General features: G+C 35.6%; 2 protein-coding genes across 2 annotated transcripts; both read right to left on the reverse strand.

The window, feature by feature from the left end:
• Positions 1–15,829: 15,829 nt before the first annotated feature.
• On the reverse strand, positions 15,830–17,340 carry LOC133794893 (probable F-box protein At4g22030). The gene has a single exon (XM_062232333.1). It carries the CDS (start codon positions 17,238–17,240, stop codon positions 15,942–15,944), a length of 1,299 nt encoding a protein of 432 aa, XP_062088317.1. The 5' UTR covers positions 17,241–17,340; the 3' UTR covers positions 15,830–15,941.
• Positions 17,341–22,299: 4,959 nt separating this feature from the next.
• Positions 22,300–24,806, reverse strand: LOC133794894 (peroxisomal membrane protein PMP22-like). The gene is made up of 7 exons (XM_062232334.1): positions 24,511–24,806; positions 24,161–24,259; positions 23,689–23,790; positions 23,260–23,335; positions 22,905–22,975; positions 22,734–22,819; positions 22,300–22,614 (listed from the first exon to the last, which is right to left on the reverse strand). Exons 1-7 carry the CDS (start codon positions 24,580–24,582, stop codon positions 22,560–22,562), a joined length of 561 nt encoding a protein of 186 aa, XP_062088318.1. The 5' UTR covers positions 24,583–24,806; the 3' UTR covers positions 22,300–22,559.
• Positions 24,807–25,010: the final 204 nt, after the last annotated feature.

A 25,010-nucleotide genomic window follows, 5' to 3' on the forward strand; every position in this document is an offset into this window, starting at 1 on the left:
CTACATCTGCTAGGCGTGTGCCTTATAATTCGATGACATGTTATAACTGTTCATGAGCATATTAAGTTTTCTTACTGGGCTTCGGCTCACGGGTGCTATGTGGTGCAGGTAAAGGCAAATGGAAGCTGGACCATCCTTGAGTTGGAGAGCTTAGGTAATGATGTGTACATATGCAGCTGCTCGTCCACTACGGCCGAGGTTTAAAGAGGAACTAGGGTCAAACCCTGTTTTGCCGCGTAGAACGGCCTGTTGTAAATATTTTCTTGTAGTAGACTCTGAAATTATAATTTTGGGATCCCAACATATATATTATACGTTCTAATGAAACGTTACATCTTAACAAAAAAATTTAATCCCTAAACCGCTAATCATACTTAGTACACGATTTTGGCCAAATGACTCGATTAGCGAGTTTAGCACTATTTAGAAGGCACACTGTAACGGTCCCTGGAGTTTAGGGCATTACAAGTGTGATACTCATCAGGAGGATGCATACTAATCTGATTATACCTGGAGTATGCATCCATGAATGAGAGAATCTCGTGCCCTGCAGTGGCATCGACCAATTGGTCGATCCTAGGGAGGGGGAAACAATCTTTAGGGCAAGCTTTATTAAGGTCTGTGAAATCCATGCATGTTCGCCATTTGCCATTCGGCTTGGGAACTAGCACGAGATTAGAGACTGATGACGGATAAAACACTACCCTGATGAATCCATTCTCCTTCAGCTTCTCGACTTCTTCCTTTAGAGCCTTTGATCTATCTTTGTCGAGCAGCCTCCTTTTCTGTTGTACTGGTGGAAAACTTTTGTCTATGTTTAGGACATGACTAATGACTGCAGGGTCTATTTCCACCGTGTCTTTGTGCGACCTGGCAAAGACTTCCTGGTTTTCCCTCAAAAATTCCACCAGTGCTTGCTTCGTTGTTGTCTCTAAGTTTTTACCGACTTTCACAACCCTGGTCGGATTTTCTTCATCGAGTTGGGCCTCTTCAAGGTCCTCGGTGGGTCCTATTTCTTCATCAAAATCCCCAAAGCGAGGATCTAAATCTCTGTCCTCACTTTGGGCAATGCCCTATTTGGTGACATTATCACCTGATTGGGCTTGTACATCAGTCGCCATTTACAACACTTTTCCGGCAACTTCCATCGATACACCTTTCTTCGCCTTAGTAATCGAGGTGTTGTAGCACTCCCTCGCTTCCCGCTGATTTCCCAACACGCATCCTATCCCTGCGTCGGTTGGGAATTTCATGGCCAGGTGCCATATCGAGGTAACGGATCATAGGTCGACCAAAATTGGCCTCCCAATTACAGTATTATATGTCGAAGGACAATCAACTACTATGAAAGTAGTGAGTAATGTCCTATTTGCAGGTGCAGTTCCTGCTGTAACTGGGAGCCTCATCGACCCAGTTGGGGCGAGCCCTTTGCCAGAAAAACCATAAATTGTTTGGTTGCATGGCTCCAGGTCCTTGACGGACAATTTCATTCGTTCCAGTGAAGACTTGTATAGGATGTTAATTGAGCTTCCCGTGTCAACCAACACCCTCTTAACCATCATGTTGGCGATTTGAACGTCAACGACCAGCGGATCGGAGTATGGGAATCGTACGTGCTGGGCATCGTCTTCTGAGAAGGCTATCAACTCCTCCTCTGTTCGAGCCTTTTTTGGTGCTCGATCCTCCACACTCATCATCTCGATGTCCTGGTCGTGGCGTAAGGTTCGAGCGGGTCGCTCCCTTGCTTTCCCACTGTCCCCTGCAAGGTGTGGGTCGCCGCAGATGGTGAGCAACGTACCTGCCACATGAGCTGGATGTAAGGGTGGCAAGCGTTGGCGTGCAAGCGCCTGCTCGTTGCCACCTTGAGCCTCTCGCTGAGACCCTCCTGCAGCTCGTACATATCTCCTTAGATGTCCCTGCCTGATCAGGAACTCAATTTCTTCCTTCAACTGGTTGCACTCATTTGTGTCATGTTCGTAGTCGTTGTGAAAATGACAGAATTTTGTTGTATCTCTCTTGGAGATATCCTTCCTTATAGGTGCAGGTTGCTTATAAGGAACATTAGAGCTGGTCGCCTGATAGAGCTCTGCTCAACTTTCGACAAGGGTCATATAGTTGGTGAATCTCGACTCATATTTTTTGCCTTTGGGGCATTTATTCTCAGATGCTGGCGGCTCATTGTTCGCCTGTTTTCCACCATTTTTTCCATTTCCATTGCCGTTGCCATTGGGTTTATCCAACCCGTTGGCAGCCTTGGTGGGTTCTTCTTTTGGTCCTTTGTCCTTCGTGGGTGATTTCCCCTCATTGGCAATCGCGTCCTCGAGCTTGATATACCGATCAGCTCAATCCAAAAACTGTTGGGTACTCTTTACCCCATTTTCCTCAGGCTGCTCCAAAGGGGGGAATGACGCCTAACCCCAGCAGTTAGGGCCATCATCTTGCCTTCGTCGCCCACCGTTTTGGCTCCAGGCGCTGCTCGCATAAAGGGCTGGACATACTCCTTCAAGGGCTCTCCCTCCTTCTGGCGTATCTCGACCAACTGGTTGGCCTCAGTGGGGTGTACGCGACCCGCATAGAATTGTCCATAAAATTCCTTGACAAACATCTCCCAGGATACTATGCTAGCAGGAGAGAGCTTAAAGAACCACTCCTAGGCGGTGTTAGGCAGTGTTTTGGGGAAGATCCTGCAACGGGCATCGTCTGACACTTTCTGTATGTCCATTTGTATCTCAAATTTGTTGACATGAGATACTGGGTCTCCGTACCCATCAAAGTTTGGCAGTATTGGCATCTTGAATTTACTGGGGGTTTCTGCCACAGAAATCCTTTGTACAAACGGAGTGCCTCTCCTCCGATCGTACTCTATGTGGGATGTTCGACTCCCAACCAACTGTTGTACTGCCTGGTTCAAAGCGTCAATTTGTGCCTAAACCGCGTCTGGGATCACTGGGGCGACCGGTGCTGGAGGAGCGTATTCATCATGCCTCTCATGACGGTCATTGAGCACGTCCCTCAAATCATCATCCCTGTGCCTCTGGTAGCTAATTCCTAGTCGATCAAAGACGTTATTTTTTCGGTGCTGCCCCCCAGCGTTATGGCTCATCGGCCTATTTTCTCTAGGTGGGGGGTTTCCATCTCCACCTCTTTCTTCATTCCTCTGACCAGCATTCCCTACCAGAATCAGCCTCATTATAGTCATGGCCGTCTCTAAACTGTGGCAGACTATGACGTGATCGGCTGCTCACGCTGTTTCCTCCCCGGGCTGGCACCTCCCGAGCGTTAGGGGGAGGCCTGCGCTGGTCGCTGGGTCCCCATGCATTATTATTCCGTGGGGGGCCCCTGACTGCAGAGCCTGACTCGTTGTGCCTTTTGTTGGTAGAAGGACGCTAACCCCCTGCTCGGTGGATTTGGCCCCTCGTCTCCTGGGCGCCTAGGGCTGCGGGGTGGCTGCTCGGCCCTATTCTACCTCTAGTGTTGGGGATTGCCTCGACCAGCTTGAGATGGAGGCTGCGGCTCAGGATCCTGAACTAGGACATCATCCTGAGCCATAGGTGGCTGCTCCGGCCTCTGGGGCTTGTTGGCTGAAGCGAAGGACTTGGATTGGGAGCACGCTGTGGTGGCGCACTCAGTGGCTGATCTGGTTGAGAGGCCGGCACATCCTACCCGCGAGCCAACTGAATGGCTGCTTCAAGAGCAGCCATGGCATCCCTCTGCCGACGGTCCATTTTCACCTGCCGCTCATTCAGCACCTGGTGCTGACGCTCAATCTCTCTCTGCTGCAGCGCCATTGTCTCTGCTGGGTTCTCCTAATTGGCCAACTCATCCTGTAACACCCCCAGTGTTGCCCTCACCGTTTCCGTATCCAACTCCTCCTCTTCAAATTCTAAATGTGTTTCATTTTCTGCCACATTTGGAGGAGGAGGTTGAGACGATGCAGCGCCAGCGGCCTGTCTAGCTTTCTTGGATGTCTTTGCCATTTGATTTTCTTATAGCTTTTTGATCAAACTCTCAATGTAAGCACGAGAATGTTGACCCTCGATTTGGCCAACAACACAGAGTCATAAATACAACAAGAAATGAGATGATAGTCAAGAATGGAATCAAATGGTAACGAAATGACGCATATGATTTATAGTGGTTTGGCCCCAATGAATGGTAATGACCTACATCCACTTAGTGCTATTATTGATGTTGAATCCCAATGTCGTGATCAAAGAACTAGGGTTCTTGAGTTTCAAAAGCCTTAGGAGAATTACAACAAAATGGTGGATAATCACACTGACGCTTTTTCTATTAGTCTTGAGAGAAAAGGTTCAAAAGTCCCTTCCTTGAGCCCTCTCATTCATATTTATAGGCTCAAGGGGGTTACATGGGCCAATGGGCCTTAATTATCCTTAATATCAGCGTATCAAGGTAATAAAAAGGAAATAATAAATGTAATTATTACAAGATTACATATCTTTAAAGGAAATAAACTGAAACATGCGACCAGACTGGTCGTATCTAACCACAAGATCTGATGGTGTACGGAACACCTGGTCGATGGTTAAGCTGGACTCTTTCATTTGAAATCACCACGTGCCAGACACGTGTAAGGAAAGTTTGCCACATCATCAGAAGCCATTTTTGGGTAAACATCCTTGTTTATATTGTATGAAACTGGTTATACGATGTGTAATTGGTTTGTCTGTTTCTTCTGTAGGCTCATTTAAAGATCAATCCCTCTAAGAGGTTTGGAAGTAATGTTCAACATTTCAATGACAAGAATGTCATTAATGACTTGAAAGCTAAGTTAACCAAAAGTCAAAAAGCATTGTTTAAGAAGACGCCATTTGGGCACTTCTTAGAAGTTTCTGATATTCATTTCCAAACCCAACTTGCCCAACTGGTGTTGTTGAGAGAGGTGTCTCACGAGAGCGAGGAAGAGGAGATGTGGTTTAAGTTGGGTCGTAGGGTTTGTAGATTTTTTGTAGAGGAATTTGCCCTAGTTACAAGTCTTAAATGTGATGGTGGTTTTGATTTAAGTCTTTTTCAAAAAAAGAAAGTTCATTTTAAGAAAAAAAAATTGTCGTTTTGTTGGTAAAGTGTAAAAGGCTGAATTGCGAAATGCTTTTATTAGTAAGGAGTTAGTTGATGATGATGATGTCGTGAAATTGGGTATAGTTCATATTTTAGTAAACTATTTGTATGGGTATACTAGTGAGAAGTTGGTTGATGACTTTTTTTTTTAGATGGTTGATCGTGATATATCTTAATTGAGAAATATTAGTTTTGGGAAGTTTGTTTGGGATAGCAATTTTCATTATTTGAAAATTAATTTGAAGGGTGGAAATAAAATTTTTGATGGAGTTTTTGTTGATGGGAAGGTTAGGCTTCATCCTTACGAACTTCTTGGTTTTCCAATTGCTTTTTTGGTTTGGATATATGAATCTATATCTGAATTGAATCCTGAGTTTTGTCAAAGGGTTGGGAAAAAATATCCCCGTTTGTTGAATTGGAAGAGTTCTGATAAGGCCTTCTATTCAAACTTGGTGACTAAGATTTTTAAAAACAAAAAGGTATAATATTTTGTTTTGTAACTGGTTACTACCTAAATTAGTTTTAATCATTTAGGATTTTTGTTTGTGTAGCCAATTACAAATCATGGTAACCAGTTTCTTAGTTTTTTTTTATATATATAAATATATTTTTTATTTAGTTGACTATCTTGGATGTTTATCCAAATTATGAGGAGAGGAAGAAACCAGCAGTGAAGAAGTTTAAGTTTGAGCCTTTATATTTGCCAAAGGAGTATGCTGACAATGGAGATAATAGTTTGGGTACCCAGGTACTTGTTAGTATTGGTGTTTGTTTTAGTTAAAAAAATATTATTTTGTTTGAAATTTATAAGTTTGTTTTTATTTTTATTTTTTGCTGTTTTGTAAATTATTTTATTATGTTTTTTCAAGTTGATAGTGAAAAATTGACATTGATTTATGAATCAATATCTTCAGTAAAAGAGAGTCAACAATTTATTATTAGTGATATTGCAATTATGAGGTGTGAGTTCATGGGAAAACATAATAAAATAATTTACAAAACATAATAAAATTGACATTGATTTATGAATCAATATCTTAAATAAAAGAGAGTCAACAATTTATTATTAGTGATATTGCAATTATGAGGTCTGAGTTCATGGGAAAACTCAGTGATTTGTCTGTAATGATTGCAAAAATTGTTGAAAAAAATTCAGAAAAAATTGTAAGTTCTAGTGATGAAAGTGCTGGATATAATGAAGTGAAAAAGTCAGTTGGTTTTGATAAAGTATCTAACCTTATTTCTCATGATTCTAAGGTAACTTGTTTGTTCTATGTTTTATTGTTTTTTTTTAACCATTTTTTGTTGTAACCAGATTGTTTTTTTTTTTAGGTCCAGGCTTGTGGGATGGATTTAGGTGAAGATTTTGATGGTAGTAAGGTAACTGGTTTATGTTTCTTAATAGTATGTTGTTTTTTTGTTAGTTTATTAGTGTAACCAGTTATTGGTGTAACTGGTTTCATTTTTATTTTAGGGTGTTGGGAGGATTTAAGTGAAAATTTTGATGCTGTTTATTCTGGGTTGGAGTTGTCAAATGTTGTGGGTGGAAATAAGGTTTTGAAATTTATTTTGTTTTTATTTCTTTGTATTATTCTATTTAAAATTGAATTTTTGTAACTGATTTTATTGTTCTTCATTATAGGATTTTTCAAAGAAGCCTGAGTTCAGTTCAGTTGGTTTAAGTTTTGAAGAAATATATTTGGATCTAGAGATTTTGAAGGTTATTGATAAAACTGTTGAGTATGCAGAAGGAGAAAAGAGATTTAGTGGGAGTAAGGATGATTGGAAAGTTGTGATGGTTGGTGATATTGATGAAGTTCCTGTTGCTATTGAAAAGAGGGAGCCTAAACCTAGTACTCATGTTAAATCTCCTTTTGTTACTGAGTTTGGTTCATCTGAAGTAAAAGAAAATGTGAAGAGGAAGGGAGAATAAGTGATGATTGTTAGAGGGTTGCTTCCATTTAAAGATGAAATTGAACAGAATGTTTCAAAGAATGAATACATGGATTGTATTACATGGATTGAGGATAAAATGATTTTTAAAAATAAGTATTTTTTTTTATTTTGTTTAATATTATTGTTCTTGATATGTAATTGTCTCTTAATATATATATATATATTTGGTTTGAAGGAAGAAGAAATCTTCTGATGTTAATAACATTATCAATCCACCGATGAATTATTCTTTTATTAAAATTTCTGAGAAGATGTGGTTTTACAAGCTTTAAACTTGTGGGGAGGACCTTATGGACACTGTAAGTAACTAGGTTCTTGGTATAATGTTTATTAACTAGTATTTGTTTATTTAGAAGTTTTGTTATTTTTGTTGATCATGGTTAAGACAAGTAACCAGGTTTTTTTAGTATTGTGTGTAACTTGTTTTGATTATTATTTATGGCTAGTAACCAGGTTCTTGTAGTATTGAGTGTAACTTGTTTTGATTATTATTTATCGGCTAGTAACCAGGTTTCTAACTTTTGTTTGTTTATTTATTTTTTTTAGCATATCAATGTTTGTTTTTATTACTTGAGCAAGAAGATTAAGTTGAGTGATAGTTTGAACAATAGGGTTACAACTACTGATGGACCCAAAACGGGTATGTTTTAAATATTTATAAATCGCAAGTGCACGAATCGTTCATATAGAATAGTGATCGTGTAAGCAAGGATGTCGAACCCAAATGAGTTGTCTAAAATCGAAAAGAAAACTATTTAAACCAAAATTAATAAATTCTAACCTAGTTCCAAAGATTGATGAGAATTTGCGACAATAAAATATAATAAGAGACAATAATAAAGAAATTTAAGATAATAAATAAAAATAAATTAATATTAGAAATCAAGATGGTAAAATAAGATTATTAAAGATTAGAATCCACAAAATATAAGTTCAATAATATTTATAAGTACATTGATTCCCAAGTTTTAGTGATAGTTAAAATAAATCAAACTATCATTTTCCAAATAGATTTATAATATTAAGTACAAATTACTTCTAAAAAGATAATATTTCTCATCACTTTTCAAAAAGTTATAATATCAAAGTATTTAATGTAAATCAACCTAATGAAATAACAAATAAATTAATGAACATTATTTATAAGGCAAAACATAATATTTTTGTTCTAAGCATGGATGTGTACAATTTAATGACACATCTTACACAAAGAATATTATGTTTTTGCACTAATGAAGAACAAAGTGTAAATATGTGCTAACAATCCAAAATACATGATATTTAAGATGAAAGAAGATATTTGAAGAAGAAAATTCCATAAACTTTGTTGCACAAAATGGGAAATCAACATACAAAATAAATACTATCTAGTTACATATTGTTTCATCATCACCTTAATAATCTTAAAAAGATTAGAAACTCATAACTAGAATAGAAATTACAAACAAAAAAGTTACAAACATAAATAGGAAAATTTGGAGGAGGAACTCCCAAATTTTTCCTCTAAAAACTCATAGGAAAAATGACCAAAAAGAAGAAAAAGATGAAGAGAATTGAGAGGTTTTGAAAGTGTAGAACTTGTGGTATGGTAACCTCCCCTAAAAATAAACACTAAACTCCCTTATTTATAGCAAAAGAAAAAGGTATTAAGATAATCAATTTAAATTAATTAAATTGATTAAATTAATTTAATTAATTATAATATGGCAAATATGGGTAAAATATAAGGTGTAATGATGATGTTTTGAGGTAAAATGTGTAGAAAAGTTTGGTAAAAATGTGGCATTTTTTTGGCATTGGGACAAGGTGGGCTCAAGAGGAAAAGTGTTGGTGGCTTGGTGGGTGTGGCAGGCGGCTAGGCAGGTTTGGCCTGGCATGGTGGCGAATTGGGCTTGCTGGCAGAAGCTTCATGGTTGGGCCGAATGGGCACAGCTGGCTGGAGGTGCACGTGAAGGGCAGGGGCAAGGCGTGAAGGCTGGGGCAACTTGCTGGGAAGAAACCGTGGGCCTGGGATGACTTGGGTCAGGCGGCTGGGTGCTTGTTGCTGGGAGGAATTGGTTGATGGTGTGGATGTGTCTTCAGCTGGGCCGGGTTGGAGAGCAGTTGGGAGGAGCACATGTGGGCGTAGTGCTAGTGGAGCTTGGGCTGGGCTCTTGCTGAAGTAGCTGTCTTGTGGCATTTTAAAAATGCCAAATTTCCACTTTTTCTTCAGCTTTTTATCTTTTTTTTCAAACACAAAAATACCACAAATTCCCTAACAAAATAAATATAAAATAAATCATAATAAAATATTTTCACTATAAAATAAATCAAGTTAATAATTTGAAAAATATTAATTATAACTTAATTTATATTTAACATTTAAGCTTAATAATACAACATTTTTTTACCTCAAATTAAACAATAATTCAAATAATTAACTACAATATTTTACAACAAAATAACTATAAAAACACACAAAAATATATAAAATCAAAATAAACCCAATAAATTCAAAATTACGTAAAAACTTAACAAATCAATTAAAAACTCAAGAATTAAACAAACAATTAGCACATAAAAAGTGGTAAAATAACTCTATTTTGTAGAGTTATCAACTACAAACTCTTGGTTTGATGCAACTATCAAGGGTTTGTATGATAATTTTTTGGCAGCCAAATGTGAACCAAGCAGCATTCGTTTTGATAACCTCATTTCAGATTACATTATTGGTGAATATTTGTTTTGTAACACTCCTTGGGTGGATGTGGATCGTATTCTTTTTCCTGTGCATGTGAAGGTTCAGTTGCATTGAGTTTTTATTCACTTTTCCATAAAGAGTAGGATGTGAACTGTCTACAACTATTTGGTGGGGAAGAAGAATGAAAGTATTGCTTTGCCATATGTGAAGGCTTATTCTGTTGTTTTACTATATGTTCTAGACTTTCTTGATTTTTATGGTTCTAGGAAAGATCTGAACTTGAATGTTGGTCCATAATTTGTTGGGAAGAAGGATCCAATTGATTTTAACTTTGCCAAAGACTTGTCGTCTCAAGAGGACAAGTAAGTAACTAGTTTTTGTAATTTGTTGTTTATTTTTCTATTATGTTTGTTTTTAATAATTTCATTTGTTATTTTTTGTTTGTTTTCCAGTGATTGTGGAAAATTTGTCATCAAGTATGTTGATTTGTTTATCCATGGGAAGATTGATGACATCCCAAAGAACATGGCTGCCAAAGTTGCTACCTATTGCGATTATCTTGCCATTAACTTGTATAGTCATGCGAAAAGAAGCAGATTAGTGGGTACAAGACAGAAGATGATGCTCCATCAAAGAAATCAAAGAGGAGGAGGAATTATAAGTAGAGATTTTTGTACTTTTTTTAAGTTGTATTAATGTCTATGTCTTTTTTTTTCTTTGTTTAAAAGTGAAGTTGTGGTTTGTAACTGGATACTGGTTTAGTACTGTACTTGTTTCTGGGTACTTTTTGTTTTGTCAATGTAAAGAAATGGTTTCACATTTTGGCTTAATATAAAGTTTTTTTATCTGTATTTTATATTAATGTGTATGTTTTTTTCAATAGAGTTGGTGATTTTTTTAAAAGTTTGAAGATATTGTTATGTACATGTTTTTTTTCATATAGGTTTCAATTATTTTTGGAGAAGTTTGTGTGCTAATGGATAACTGATTAGTGTATAGTTTGAAAAGATCAGTTTTACGTTATAGGTAACTGGGCACGATTTTTTTATTTTATTTTTAGTTTATGAATTATTTTTTGTTAAATTATAATAATTTTTTATTCATGAATTTTCAATGTTTTTTAATGAGATACCTCATTATGTAACTGGTTTATAAATGTTAATTTTTTTGTAAGTAGGTTTGTATGAGGATGGTATAACCGGTTACTTCTGTTTTTGATAGTGAAAGTCATATGTTTCAGGTAACTGGTTACTATTTCTTTAGTTTTTATATTTTTTAATTTTTTTTTATATATTTATGTTTTTTTGTGAAAGATTTGTGATTATGTAACTAGTTTTTAAAGTCGTTTATTAAATTTATTTATAGTAACTGGTTTTTTTTAATAACATGTATTGTAACCAGGTACTTGAGTCTTCAAATTTTGAATAACTTGTGTTGGAACCAGGAACTTGAGTATCAAGTTTGTAAAATATTAAATGCTTAAAAAGTACTTTTATTGAAGTAAAAAACATTAGGATACAATTTTATTATATCAATTGAATTAATTGAAATTGTAGTCTAGTCTATCTACTCTTTACAAATTTATTTGTCTAATTTCTTTGGCTTTGTTGGGTTTCGCTGCTTTGGGATTGGTTCATTCCTGTATGTTTTTCTATTATGTCCTGGTTGCATGCATCTTCCACATTTTATCTGCACTTTTGGTTCTCCTCTAGATCTGATTCTTTTCCTTCTAGGGCAGCTTGGTGGTTTTCTTGTTTTTTGTGGTAGGACAATTTTGTTTAAAGTCTCTGGTAGTGTCCATTCGCTTTCATTTGGCAATGGATGAACAGTTGACTCATATGTTGCTTTCATAGTTGTAGTTTTGTAGTAATCAGCAACATAATCATATGTTTTCAGACGTGTTTTGGCAAATACTGTTATTGCATGTGCACACGGTATTTCATCTTGTTGGAACCTTTTGCATTCACATGTTTTCTCCATTAGGTTGACCAGAAAATTTCCTTTGTCTTCAACCACACCTTGGTACAGTATAGTGTTTACCAGGAAGACCTGTTTATTTTAGTAGAGATATACATGTTAGAAACTGGTTACTGTGGTAATTATTGGTAACTAGTTACCGAATGTTTTGGTAAATAATATTTAGTGCAGAATATATGTTAGTTACCTGAAAATTTAATGGCTCGAATAAAGTTTTCTCTAAGCACAGTTTCAGTATCTGTTGTTACTTGTGTGAATGTTTCGTTTGCTTCGTTACCATTTTTCCATACCCATTTTTTTTAACTAAACTTCGAAGGCCTTCCATCATTGTAGTGATTGGCAGTGTTCTTGCAGCTTTCAATGCAGCATTTATTGATTCGGCTATATTTTATGTCATCATTGTATACCTTCTTGTTGGAGCATGGCATCTAGACCAAGTGCAATATCCAATTTTTTGTAAATATGGTCTTATGCGAGTGTCAATCTTGTCTATTTCATGCATGTAGTGCTCAAATGATTGTACCATGTATACCTTTGCTGCTTTTACAAAGTTTATGTTTAGGTCCTCCCCATGGACACCGAAATTGACTTTGATGTTGTTTAGCAGGTGGAATATGCATGCTCCATGGAAAGCTTTAGGGTATACATTGTCTACAACATTTTCTATGCTTTTGTGCCTGTCTGAAATGATTGATATACCTGTTTGTAAAATCACAATGAAGTAACTGGTTATTGTGTCCAAATTGAGTAATTGGTTTCATTAATTTATATGACTGTTATTTTTTTACACTGTTTTTACTATTATATTGCTGGATTATTATTAAACAGTTTATTTTATGTGTTTAGTTTGTTTGAATAAGAATATAAAAAACAAAACAGTACCTTCTCTTTCTCCAAATGTCTCATTTAGCTTTGTGAAAAACCATAACCATGATAAATCATTTTCAGAGTCTCCTATTCCAAAGGCTAATGGAAATATGTTGTTGTTAGCATCCATTGTTGAAGCAGTGAATAAAGTTCCTCCAAATGATGTCTTCAAGTAAGTTCCATCTATCATAATGACTGGCCTACAGTGTTTCCATCCTTTGATGGAATTTGCAAATTCTAGGTACATATATTTGAAGTGATATTTATTGTCTGTAACTAGGTGCGTTATTGTACCTGGGTTCGAGACTTTTAGCATGTGAAGGTAGATGGGGAGTTTTTGGTATGAATCATCTTGGTTTCCTCTTGCCAATTCTAAAGCTTTTTCTCTTGCTCTCCAGGATTTTTGATACCCCATTGAAACACCATAATCATCTAGTATGTCGCTGATTATGTCATTTGGTGTGTGTGCTCTCTTTATTGACATGTATTTTGTTTTTATTAGTTCTCCAATCACATTGCAATTTTCCTGCCTGTGGTCTTCCATAATGATGTCCAAGGAGCAGGTGTGAGTTTTTACATACTTTCTGATTTTAAATGTTTCTGTTTTCATGAACTTTGAAGCTCTAAGTAACTAGTTACAATTGTCATCCACACAAGTTACTAGGTATTCTCTTAGTTCAGATCTTTTTGTCTTGAGTTGGATGTTGTGGATCATAGCATAATAACATAGAGCAGATTTCAAGAGCTTTTTGTCCTTATAAATCTGGCCTTCTTCAACTTTGAAAATTTTATGATCAGTTATAATTTATGTATCTTCTCTTTTTCTTTTGGTTTGTTCTGTTCTCTCTATGATAAAAATCTACTACATTATCAGCCATGTCTATAATATTTGGGAAGTTTGTACCTGGTTATTTGTTGTGCAGGCTGCTTCGTCATATTGTAATTCTATAGCTGATTGCTGGTTGTTTAGTCGAAGAATTAGCATTTCTAGATCTGTGTTCTGTATTTATATTTCTTCTTCGTATGTATTGTGTTCAATAGTTTCAGCTATTGTTTGATCAAAAGTGGTGATGCATAGTGGTAGCTTTGTTACTGCTTTTTGCTTCTTTTTGCTTCTTTTTCAGCTCAATGTAGAATCTGACTGAATTGTCAGTGAGTAATTTCATTGGTGGCATACCTGGTGATAACTAGTAACTCAGCTCAATATTTTGAATATTGCATTTTATTTCAGTTTTCACTAACTGAACCAAATTGTTTAGAGAATAATTTTTTGGTATTATCAGTCTAGTCATGGTGTAGTCATCATACTGATATCTATCTGTCTATTTTCCTCCAAAATGAATCGATGTCATTATGGATTCCATATTTGCAATACAGCACAACATAATTTTTAGTGTTGTTTCAAATGTAACTGGTTATGTTAGTGAATGAATATTAACATATGTTGAAAATATATAAGTAACCGGTTTCTTTAAGTTAATCAAGAACTATTTTCCAGGTTCTATAATTATTTATTTTGCATTATGTTCAGTTTTTGCGTGTGTAAGTGGTTACTTTAGTGAATTTGTTGTCTTTTTTTTTTTTTGATATTTCAAATATGCAAAGTTAAAGACATATTATGTAACCAGTTTCATAAACGTAAATCAAGATCTATTTTCCATATTTCATGATAAATTATTATGCATAATGTTATTATTTTTTTCGTGTGTATCTGGTTACTGTATTTATTTTGTTGTTTTATTTTATATTTTTTTGTAATATTTGAATTATGTAAATGTTCACGTTTTGTGATGTAACTGATTTCATGTGAATAATTAAAAAAGTAATTTTCTGTTTCTTTGTGTTATCATTTTGCATGTCGTATATTTCAAACAAAATTTTGTTTAGTTCAAATGTTACCTGTTGAGTAATCGTAGAAATGAAGTTAAAATCAGATTGTTTGTCTGTGAAGGAGATGTGATTGTTGGACAAGAATCGAAATTCTGTTTTAGTTGCCGGAGAAGAAGAGTAATTAATCGGAAATTGTATTCTATGTTTTAATTCGATGACTGTAGAAGGCCGGAGAGAAAGACTGCAAAAGTGTTCGATTCGCGAGGTATATTTGAAGCAACACTTCCGAGAGGTGATCGAGAATTTAATATCTTGATCGGAGAAGAAGACTCTTGTTGCCGGAGAAGACAATATTACGATCAGAAAAAATGGAGGATGAATTGCAGTGGCCGGAGAAGTGAGATTTATTGATCAGTTACTTGGTTTCTTGATTGGAATCGGGAATTTAGAAATGTTATGAGAATCTGATTTATTAGTTTATGGAATACCATATTTTATATTTTGTTTTAAGCGTCTATTACTATATTTGGCTTAATTACTTTTTTGTCCATATATATTGAAAGTTTAGTTAATTTTTCCATATTTATGTTAAGTACTCTCGGATATAGTCAACATCGCCTAGGCCCAATACTACAATTCGGCCCGTGGCCCAATACTACAAGCTGGCCCGGGGACCAATTTTGCGGAAACGCCATTCTATTTCCCAGATAATTATTTCACCCTTTCATTCTTAACATTGTTTCATTCCATAAACAATCTCCTTTATCCCAATCTCTTGATTTTATCTGAATCTGTATTTTCAACTTTGGATAATGTAAATGCAAATATTGGCATATTAAATCTGCATGGCAATATTAATTAATATTAACACATGAAAATGCAAAAATAAATAGCTCAATTATAAATTAGAGTGTTGCTAGAGCTCCTCTAATTTTAAAGGAACAATTATACCTACACATAATACCAATTTACCATTTATATATTATTGAAATATATATATATATATAAATAAATCTAGGGAAACAATTGTTTATTATACCTAGATAGTTGATACAACACAATAAAGATGGATGGAAGGCCATTTCATTATATGGTTGTAATTTTTCTTTTCAAGTTGTCTATAGACCCAAACAAAATTAGTCTAAAACTATACTCATTTAGCTATACCTATATATATCTCCTCTACCTCTCTTAACTATAAGTATATTTTATTTTTTTAAAAACTATATTAATTCGAAAGTTAATTAGAGGTATAAATAAAACCATTTTACTTTATAATGAATCTAAAATTTATCTCTAAAGAATAATCTAAAATTTCAACCAAATTAAAATTAACTTCTTAATTCTATTTCATTTTAAATGTGATTTCATTAAAAGTGGTTAAATTATCCCCGACAAAAAAAATTAAAGAAGATGAAGGATGATACTAAATAATCACAATTCCATTAACAAATATTTGTGTTGTATTTATATTTGTACAAGTTGATACAACTCAAAGAATAATTAGAATTACATGACTAGAGTTTATGTCAGTATGTATATATGTATATGATCAGAAAAGCTTGCTTGCAAACTCTTCAGTATCTGAACCATTATGATTAACATATCTGGAACTAGAAGAAGAAATATTTTTGAGCTCAGACAAGCTCCGACCAAGCTGCAAAGCCACCTTGGTTTGAAACACTTCACCATTCTCTCTTCTTTCCACATCTGTTTCTCTCAAGTTAGATTCAATTGTCTCCTCCATAAGCCTGAAGAAACCCGCATTACTCCTATACATTTCAAACACCATCCCTACCTGACCACCGTGTTCCAATGTGTTCACAACGCTCGCCAAAGCTCCCGCCACCACTCCAACCACCGTGGCCGCCGCTCCTACCCCGTGAGTATTGCCAATACCACCGGAAACAGCAGTCGCTGCAGCTGCTAAACCAGTCAACACCGGTCCAGAAATCGCAAGGATTTTATTGAGTTTCAAGGCCTTTTCACTAAGCCTCAAGTATTCAGTCACGTCTTTTCTTTCTATAACCTTAGAAACCTCTCTCATTTCCTCTTCCAACTTTTTACTCCAACCATTATTGTTGTATCCAACTTGTGATGTTTGCTTTTGCTGTCCTACTTTTCTCGGCCACCAAACAGCAGACTCTACAGTCTCGGGGAATTTCTCAATCATGGCGCCCAAAAGCGGAAGTGGGTATGCTTTATCTAACTCCAAAACTTTCTCCATGGCTTCGTTTACGTCCAAAGCTGTAGGGTTTCCGATGGAGAGTTTGGTCTGGATCTCAGTTTGTAGTTGCTTGAATAATCTAGTGGCGTTTCTTTGTTCTTCAGCGAGTTGTGACGGTTGGATCTTGTTCATGATCACCAATATTCCAGTGGCTGCCAAATAGAGAATCGTGGAAGAGAGCTTCAGGGCTATGGAGGGTGATAGTACTGAGACTCCCGCCATGGTTGCAGCTGCGAGAGTGATCGAATTAACCGATGACAGAAGGAGATTGTTCCAGTTGTCACGCTGAGCTCCGATGTTCTTGTGCATTTCCACTCTGTCTGAAACAGCCTCCAAGATCGCATACATCTTCTCTATTTGTACGGCCGACGAATTAAGATTGGATCTCTTCATATCCATGTCCTGATGTTGATGATCAGGAAAACCCAAAGAGTATGGAAGCTTTGGAAGAGAAAGTAATGGATTAGTGGGACTAGTTGTAGTACTCGCGGCCGAGTTCTGGACTTTTGGTAGGTTAAGAATGGCTCTTGGAGCAGGGGATTCTCCCAAACGGCGTCGTGTTTGGGATGAGCCAGTGTTACTGACCTTCATATAAACCACGCTTGAAGCTTGAAGGGTTACCATTTTTTACCTCTATCTACTGATTTAGCTATCTATATCTGAACCTCAAACTATAGGATGATCTGTGATTGAGAGTGATAAAAAAGAAGAAAGGGGTGTTGTCGAAAATGGCTTTGAAGGATATGAATGGAGAATACCTATCGTTGGTAGTTGGTATTTAAAGTAGTAGAGTTTAATATAATAAGCAAAAAAAGTCAAATAAAAATGTCAAGGTTGAAAGGTTGAATAGGCATAATCTACCCTTCGACTTAGACTGTTTCTCGTTCTGGTGTCTCTCTCTCTCTTTCCGCTATACCAAGTCTATTATCTAAACCCTCAATTTGGCTGCTTAGGGACCCAAAATTTTATTCATTGACTTTCAACAGCCATAACGAGTGAAACTCCAAAGGAGACAAATACTGGCCTCATCGGGACAAAAAAAAAGACGGCTTATAGTTATTATTCTCTAGCATGTTCTGTAATTAGTTTAATCCAGTTTTTTGCTACGATTATATATGAATAAATTTGAACCATAATATAATTGGCTTATAATATTATTATATTTTTATATGCTATCTTACGATATTGTTAACGCATGTAAATATATGAATATGAATATATCATTGAGATACAACAAATCTCATATTTGTTTGTTTTTTCCGGTGTTCAGATTTTGTTCTTGGACAACTACAATTTAATTTACGATATTATAAAGCTATATCATATATATGTATTATTTTAGCTAGTTTGACGATCCCTGATCATATATTATTTTAGCCTTTAAAAAGTTGAACTATTCATTTAAATATTTTCAAAATTTATCACATGATCAGTCCACACTCTCCAACAATTTTGTACAATTTAATTAGCCCCTCCCCTGGTCAACAGGGTAGAAAGGGTCTGGTAATTAAAGATTATTTGGTCAAAGTATAGTGGCTATAACTTCGTAACGATCAACATGTAATCCAAGGCGGGATTCAACCGTATTCCCATCTTAGAACAATAATAATAAAAAAAAAAATCAAAATTCAAGATGAGATTCAACCCCCTTTTTTAATGTATATTTATTTGTTAATCTTATTGTGTCTAATGTTTAAGTATAAAGTTTCATTGCATATATTATTACTCTTATTTTAATACTAATTTGCACCCTCAATTTTCAACAATTATAAACAAATTTTTATGTTCTGTAAATTGGTAAAAAATAATTCAGCAGTTCAAATTTTATAAATTGTAAACTTTGTAACCAATAAATTAAAAATTGTTTAGATTTTCGTTGTTAGAGCAGTCCCAATAATCATTGTATATCATGTAAATCTTTAAAAAAAATTATAGAATTGGTAAAAAAAAAATAAAGCTCCATCAGCTACTAGCTACTGTATTATACATGTTTTAACTTTGCTACAATACTACACTTCAATTGCTACAATAACATATTGTTCTTACTCTAAACTATTTTTTTATTAATTTCTCATACTTTCTCTCTCTCCTTGTCTCCTTCAAGCTCCACTTCAATTTTTTTTTATTTGAATGTCTTTCTTTAATTATTTTATATTAATTGAAACTAGCATAAAGCCAAAAAGTATTTATGATTAATTTATTTAAATTGTAATTATTATTTTTTCTTTTATATATATATATATATACTCTAATATATATATTTTCTCTCTTGGGATATATTTTTGCATACAAAATCTTTCAATATCTTTAGTTATCATAATTAGATAAATATTTGAAATAAATATTAAGATATATAATAATATTAGTAATAGTTAGATAAATATTTGAAATCAATCAAAATAGGATATTTAAATATTGTAAGAAAAATATATTTTAGCTTATTTTATAAATTTGGATTAATTAAAAATAAAATATCATTATATTTGACATTATGCATAGATAAATACTGCAAGTATTATAAGATATATAAATATTGGACAATTCTCTTATAGGGGCTTTACTTTAAGCCCTATCGGTGGAGCTCTTTACTGTTCTCGACTCGTGAATAGTTTTTGGCGCGATTTTTTTTTGACTGTGTATATTGTAGTTGTTTAAAGCATCCTACAAATTTTCAGAAAATTTTGAATAGTTTACAGTACCGAAAACTAGGTTCAAACATGTTCCTTTCCACACGCATAAAAAAAATTAGTCACACGTGCAACAAGATGTTTGAACCTAGTTTTCGATACTATAAACTATTCAGAATTTTTTTTAAATTTGCATAATGCTCTAAATAACTATAATATACATGATCATAAAAAAAATCGTGACGAAAACTATTCAAAGGTCGAGAACACTTAGAGACCCATCGGTAGGGCTTTGTTATCCCCATTTCCTCCCGTCATTCGCGGCTCCGCATATCAGGCCCATGGGCCACCATGAAGGGGCTTAAGGCCCAGATCTAGCCCAATAGACAAGGAAGGGGTGAATCCCGACAACCCAATTATCAGTAAAGCCCAAACGTTATCCCGGAATGAAAGTTGGGACCACGAAGTTGGCATGTGTTGACCACGTTTTTGGCCAACGACGTGAGAACGTCAAAAACGATAAAACCTTCAAGAGAAATTAAACGACACAGACGGTTTTGAACAGAAAGTAAATAACACACGCAATTTTTATAGTGGTTCAGCTCCAATATGTTGGTAATAGCCTAATCCACTTAGAGTTGTGATTATAGATCTGTACTCAAGATCAGATGAACTGAGCCAACTGAGTTTCTTCAGTACAGATTACAAGAATACAAGAATTCTTTCAGATACAAGCACTTTCTCTCTCTAGAAAATTCAGACCCAAAATTTTCCAAAAGTCCCCTTTATGATGCCATAAATCTTGTATTTATAGGCTTAGGATCATACATCTCCTCTCCCCTAGAATCGGGACATTTCATTATATTTATTATATTTAAATTACAAAAATATTCAAAATGTAACAGAACACCCAATTTGTGGGAAGAATGAGAGATTCCCGCGTATGCCAAGACCGATTCTTGTTGAAGCCGTTTTTGGGAATCTTGACGTAGTCTGTTCTACCTGGTTGATGAATATCACCTTCTGGTCGGCCATACCTCTACTGGACAGTCACGCACTTGGCTAGTAGGACACGCACTCCTCTGGTCTAACATGGCACTCTGGTCTAGCATGTCATGTCTCTGGTCTAACATGGCACTCTGGTCTAGCATGCCATGTCTCTGATCTAACATGGCACACTGGTCTAGCATGCCACATCTCTTGTCTAACATGGCACTCTGGTCTAGCATGACACATCTCTGGTCTAACATGGCACACTGGTCTACTCCTAAGCCAAGTCACTTTATCACAACTCTAAGGAGCCAATATATTTATTGACTTATTAATGTGTCTTTTACGGACCATGTACTGCCACTTGTCACCTCTATTGCCACGTCATCGATCTCCATTTTTTGGGGATAACAACATGTTTCCTCTTCCCGGACCATCCCCCGTAGGGGTGTTGTTCGGGGTGCGATACAGATATTGTTCTTCCAAGTCTAAAAGTGAACCGGGACGGTAGTAAATGGACCGAGACAGTAGTAGATGGACCGGGATGGTAGGGGATGAACCCGGGTTTTGGTAAACGTACCGGGGTCTTGGTAAATGGATCAGGATCCTAGTAAACAAACCCGGACCAGGCAACCGGGCTAGGCGTGATAAACTGTTCACGACACTGACATCACCTCGAGAAACACATAATTTTGTCCCCATAACTAACCTGCAGAAGAGGTTACATACGAAATGTACGTCGTTATTTCAGAACCATACCACCATTACTGTGACGGATCATGTCCCTCGAATCTCTTTAGAAGCCCATGCGAACCAGACTGAAGCTGTGTACTGTTGTCAGTCTTATAGCGTGGTTACGCTCAGGCTGGCCCAATAGGCCCTGATTAATGCATTTTATTTATTAAGATCATTTGTATTAAGCCTACATCAACGAGTAAACAATGTTTACACCTTTATTGAGCCCAGATTAGTCCGGCCCAAACTCATATCACTCAACTGTCTATAAATATGAACAATTGTGCACTGTGGAAGGGATCCGATTTTTCTCTTGTAAGCATACACTCTGCTTGAACTATAGGAGAACTCCATTACAATAGCTCATAAAGCTCTAATACAACAGTTCAAATTTTGTAACTAATAAATTAAAAATTGTTTAGATTTTCGTTGTTAGTATCTATAGGGGAATTAATTTCTTGAAAGAGAAAAGTGAGAATTTTTTTTTATATTATTGAGGTGGGAATACCATTTTTATCAATATACAAAATAAAGTAACATATTTGTAATTGTTTAAAATCGAGATTCAGTTTTATGATTTAAAAAAAAACTAAATTTATATAAACCATAGTTTTTAACATGAAACAACTTATTTTGCATTGAAAATTGAAAGACAATTAACACTGGCTGGTAAAGAGTAGAGCAAAATCGCATATTTTCACACCCAAAAACAGTTGCAACTAAACTCTGGAGGATGACCAGGAACTGCTTTTGGCACATAAGGCCAGTTCTGCGCACGCTTATATAAATTATATATATATATATATGTTCATTTATTAAGTTGTCAGACTATGAATGATTCACATGTTATAACATAAGCAACGCATAGAATGAGCATACAATAACACCGTCCATTAAGGGTATCAAAAAAATAACTGATGGATTGCCATTTCCTTTAGTTTTCACATAAAACCAGGAGGGGTCTTCCTGAACGTTTCACATTTGCATAAATAAAAAATAATAAATAATGAGCAACAAAGTTCACACCTAGCCTTTTTTTCAACAAAAGCTGGACTCTAAGGCTCAACTATGTCCCCATTCGTGTGGCCGCATGAGCCAACCACATTCGTAAGTGAGATAATACATAAACTAAGTCAAAATTCAAGGTAAGAAAACGTTTGGTTATATTAGCATGTTACCTACTCTGCTCTGCTCTGCTCTGAGTTCTCCCACTCACATGGTCTCAATTACTAACCATGGTTGCAGAGTACAACTTGAAGATGGAACATAGCAACACCACATTTTTGTATTGCAACAGGGAATGCACTTGGCAGCAAGCAAGGCTATTTACATTTCTGTTATCAGAATATAAATAAGATTTTGATTGCTTAATGATAAGATAATAACCAGGTCATGATGAACAATCAAACTGGCTTAAGATGGGAATCATTCGAATGAACATTAGATCCAGTATATATAATAAACAAACTTCAAGATCTAGATGAATAATCTTCTGAGTTCATGGTTGATCAAAATAGAGAGAGCATCTACTAGCAGACTAAGAATAGCTCGGAACTAGGAGCTTTAACTTATTCAAGCAAACTGAGTTTCTTCATTTGGGCTTTGGTAAGACCATGGATCGTGCTCGAAGATCTAGAAATATTCCCCTGAAAGAAAGAAAAGGTTAGGGTGGAAAAGCTAAAAGAAGCCCAAATTTTGGTTATAAATAGAAGAATAAAAGGTACATGTAAAGTATCGAATAGAGCCACCAGTCAAAATTTCATACCAGCAAAATGCAACTAAGCTCTGAAGAATGACCCGGAATTGCAGGGGCACATAGCGGTGATTGATCCAACCAACAACAGGCCAGAACTGCATTTTTTTCTCCATTAAGTCAGTTTATGATATCATTAAGTCAGTTTCATTGTATACAGTTTCATTGAGCATAGAGTAATACCGTCCATGAAGTATATTGTACTGTTGGATAGTCCTTCTTTATTTTAGCTTTCACGTGAACCCAAGGTCTTTCTGCGTTTCACATTTGTATAAAATAATCAACAGTACATATTATTGCTATTTGAAATGTCCATACCTAGCCTGCCTTGCCTTACTTTTTTAGGCTTGATTTAAGTAATAGAGTTGTTTTGTTTTATATCCACATTTATAATGTGAAACCCAAACCTCAAGTATAAAGTCGTGCTGATAATACAGGGGTCAACTCAATTATATAATTAATCATTTTGCTTCACCTATATCTGTTGCACATAATGGAGAAAAAAATAGTGGAACTAACATGTTTCCTCACAACTTACCCTCCACAACCAACCCATAGTAACTCATGAAAAACAAGATGTTCAAAGGAGAAGAAGTAACCTGCTCCAGCAGTACCTGACAATTCGATAAGCTATTTTTAGATTGACTTCTAATTATTATTTTCTTTTCTTTTCCACTTGAGTGAATCAAACTGTCAATTGACAAGTTATATTATTTCGGGAATGTCATTTTAGAAACACCTTATTGATGTTATTAAGTTCCTTCTTCAGTCAAGTACATCCAGCCAAAAAGGAAAATAGCATAGGCCAAAACACCGGAAAACTGAAGATTTCCTTTACAACTTGACAAGTGAGATGGAATTTAATCATTCTTACATTACCAACTTGAGTAACATTCTTTCAATATTTCAGACTACATCAAGGTTTCAGGGAACAAAGTAAGGCTCAAGACTGAGCAGAATGGCGTACCTTCTTGGCTACTGTTTTTGTATCCCTTTTCCCCTTGAATATTTTGTCTAGAACTATGTGCAGGTAATGTCCAAATGGACCACGATAAGCAACTCCAAAAAGCTGCATTCAAATAAATCACAAACATGATTGAGATGGCGCACAATAGATACAATAATGAAAATAAGCACATCATCACTTGAAAGTTACAAACAGTACAAGATGTAAACTTTCAATCCAGCACATTAACAACTTCAAGGCTAAAGAACAGGTTACATTTGTGGTCAAATACACAGAACAAAGTCAAAATCATTGTCTGAATAAAAATATTACACAATCATACATTCATGGTATAATCTAGCTATGGTAATCTACAAGACATTATATTGTAATTAAGCAAATTTCAATACAACATCATTAAAAATAGTGTTGTCTTTATCATAGTGATAACTTCCCATTTCGTTCCAAAACAATAAAACGATCAATGGATTACCACTTTGAGAAGAAGCCGTTTCAATTGAAGTTTCTGTATACCAGTGAGTTTTTGAGAAACTATATCGCTAAGCCCTGCTAACGCCCCTGCTGTAATTGCCTGCTCTAACAATAAAAATTAGTCAGAAGAACATACCCATAAAAGAGGAAGAAGAAAAAATTTCAAACTCAATCTCGGTATAAGAAAAGGAGCAAAAGGATCAGAACTTTCATTTAATTTTCTCCTCTGTCCACAAACGCAAAACTCAAAAGAAAGAGCAAAGGAAAGTCACGAAAAAGACAAGGTAACAACCCATTTTTACAAAAGGGAAACCAAATAAGAGAAAAAAGAAGAAAAACATGAATTGGGACCTTAGTTCTCAGAGGATGTTGCTGAAGTTGCATCAAGTATTGCTGTAACCCTTTCTTGGCAATCGACCCCATGTCTGATTTCCCTAATTTGGTTTCAAAGTTGAGGACTTTAGGGATGGATTTGTGCAGTGGCTACTAGATCAGCCAGCAGCACCGGGAGTTAGGTGCGCATGACCAAAAATTTCTCACGCACGAAGCAGCATATATATGTGTATATTTATGTTATGGGTGCGTGTGTTCTTTCTTGAGACCCTACGTGGCTACGTGTGGGTGGCCCTCTATTGGGACGGATTGCCCAATATAGAATAGAACATCTCCCACAAGCATCACATTGTATATTCTCCTCTGTTTCTTTCTCCTTCCACTCCATCCCTTTGGCAATGAGTCAACTTTGGGATCTGACCGGCTGAGCCTTTTTATTTTTTATTTTCCCCTCATCTTTAGGGTAGTAGAGCTGGTTTTGATTTTTCTTTATTTGCTTAGTTTGTTTGCACATGTTA

Source organism: Humulus lupulus, chromosome 8, assembly GCF_963169125.1.
Source record: "Humulus lupulus chromosome 8, drHumLupu1.1, whole genome shotgun sequence".
NCBI classification, from domain to species: domain Eukaryota; kingdom Viridiplantae; phylum Streptophyta; class Magnoliopsida; order Rosales; family Cannabaceae; genus Humulus; species Humulus lupulus.